General features: G+C 66.6%; 1 protein-coding gene across 1 annotated transcript in view; it reads left to right on the top strand.

Annotated features, from left to right (window-relative positions):
• The window catches only part of PTPN14 (protein tyrosine phosphatase, non-receptor type 14), a 190,038-nt gene that overhangs the window by 165,093 nt on the left and 24,197 nt on the right, over positions 1–748 (top strand). Inside the window, exon 14 of the mRNA XM_010853060.1 lies at positions 1–747. This exon is cut by the window's left edge and continues 7 nt beyond it. Within this exon, the coding sequence (XP_010851362.1) occupies positions 1–747 (747 nt within the window). The remainder of the gene's footprint in view (position 748) is intronic.

Below are 748 nucleotides of genomic sequence, written 5' to 3'. Positions count from 1 at the left end.
TCAGACCAGCTCAACCCCACGAATCCCACAGTGCCGAGCAAGCCGGGTGGACCCAGTGCCATCTCACACACGGTGAGCACCCCAGAGCTGGCCAACATGCAGCTGCAGGGCGCCCATAGCTACAACGCAGCCCACGTGCTCAAAAACTATCTCTTCCGGCCGCCGCCCCCCTACCCGCGGCCCCGGCCGGCCACCAGCACGCCGGACCTCGCCAGCCACCGCCACAAGTACGTCAGCGGCAGCAGCCCCGACCTGGTGACCCGCAAGGTTCAGCTGTCCGTGAAGACCTTCCAGGAGGACAGCTCCCCGGTGGTGCACCAGTCCCTCCAGGAGGTGAGCGAGCCCCTCACGGCCACCAAGCACCATGGTGCAGTGCACAAGCGTCACAGCCTGGAGGCGATGAGCAGCATGGTGAGGGGCATGGAAGCCATGACCCTGAAGTCGCTCAACATCCCCATGGCCCGCCGCAGCACCCTACGGGAGCCAGGGCCTCCCGAGGAGGGCCCCGGCAGCCACGAGGTCCCCCAGATCCCCCAGTACCACCACAAGAAGACTTTCTCGGATGCCACCATGCTGATCCACAGCAGCGAGAGCGAGGAGGAGGAGGAGGAGGCTCCCGACCCGGTGCCCCAGATCCCCGTGCTCCGGGAGAAGGTGGAGTACAGCACCCAGCTACAGGCCGCCTTGGCCCGGATTCCAAACAAGCCCCCACCCGAGTACCCCGGGCCCCGGAAAAGCGTGAGCAACG

Source organism: Bison bison, unplaced genomic scaffold (assembly GCF_000754665.1).
Source record: "Bison bison bison isolate TAMUID 2011002044 unplaced genomic scaffold, Bison_UMD1.0 scf7180017864322, whole genome shotgun sequence".
NCBI classification, from domain to species: domain Eukaryota; kingdom Metazoa; phylum Chordata; class Mammalia; order Artiodactyla; family Bovidae; genus Bison; species Bison bison.
The sequence above is the reverse complement of the archived record's forward strand: the minus strand, read 5'-3'. Positions and strand labels throughout refer to the sequence as shown.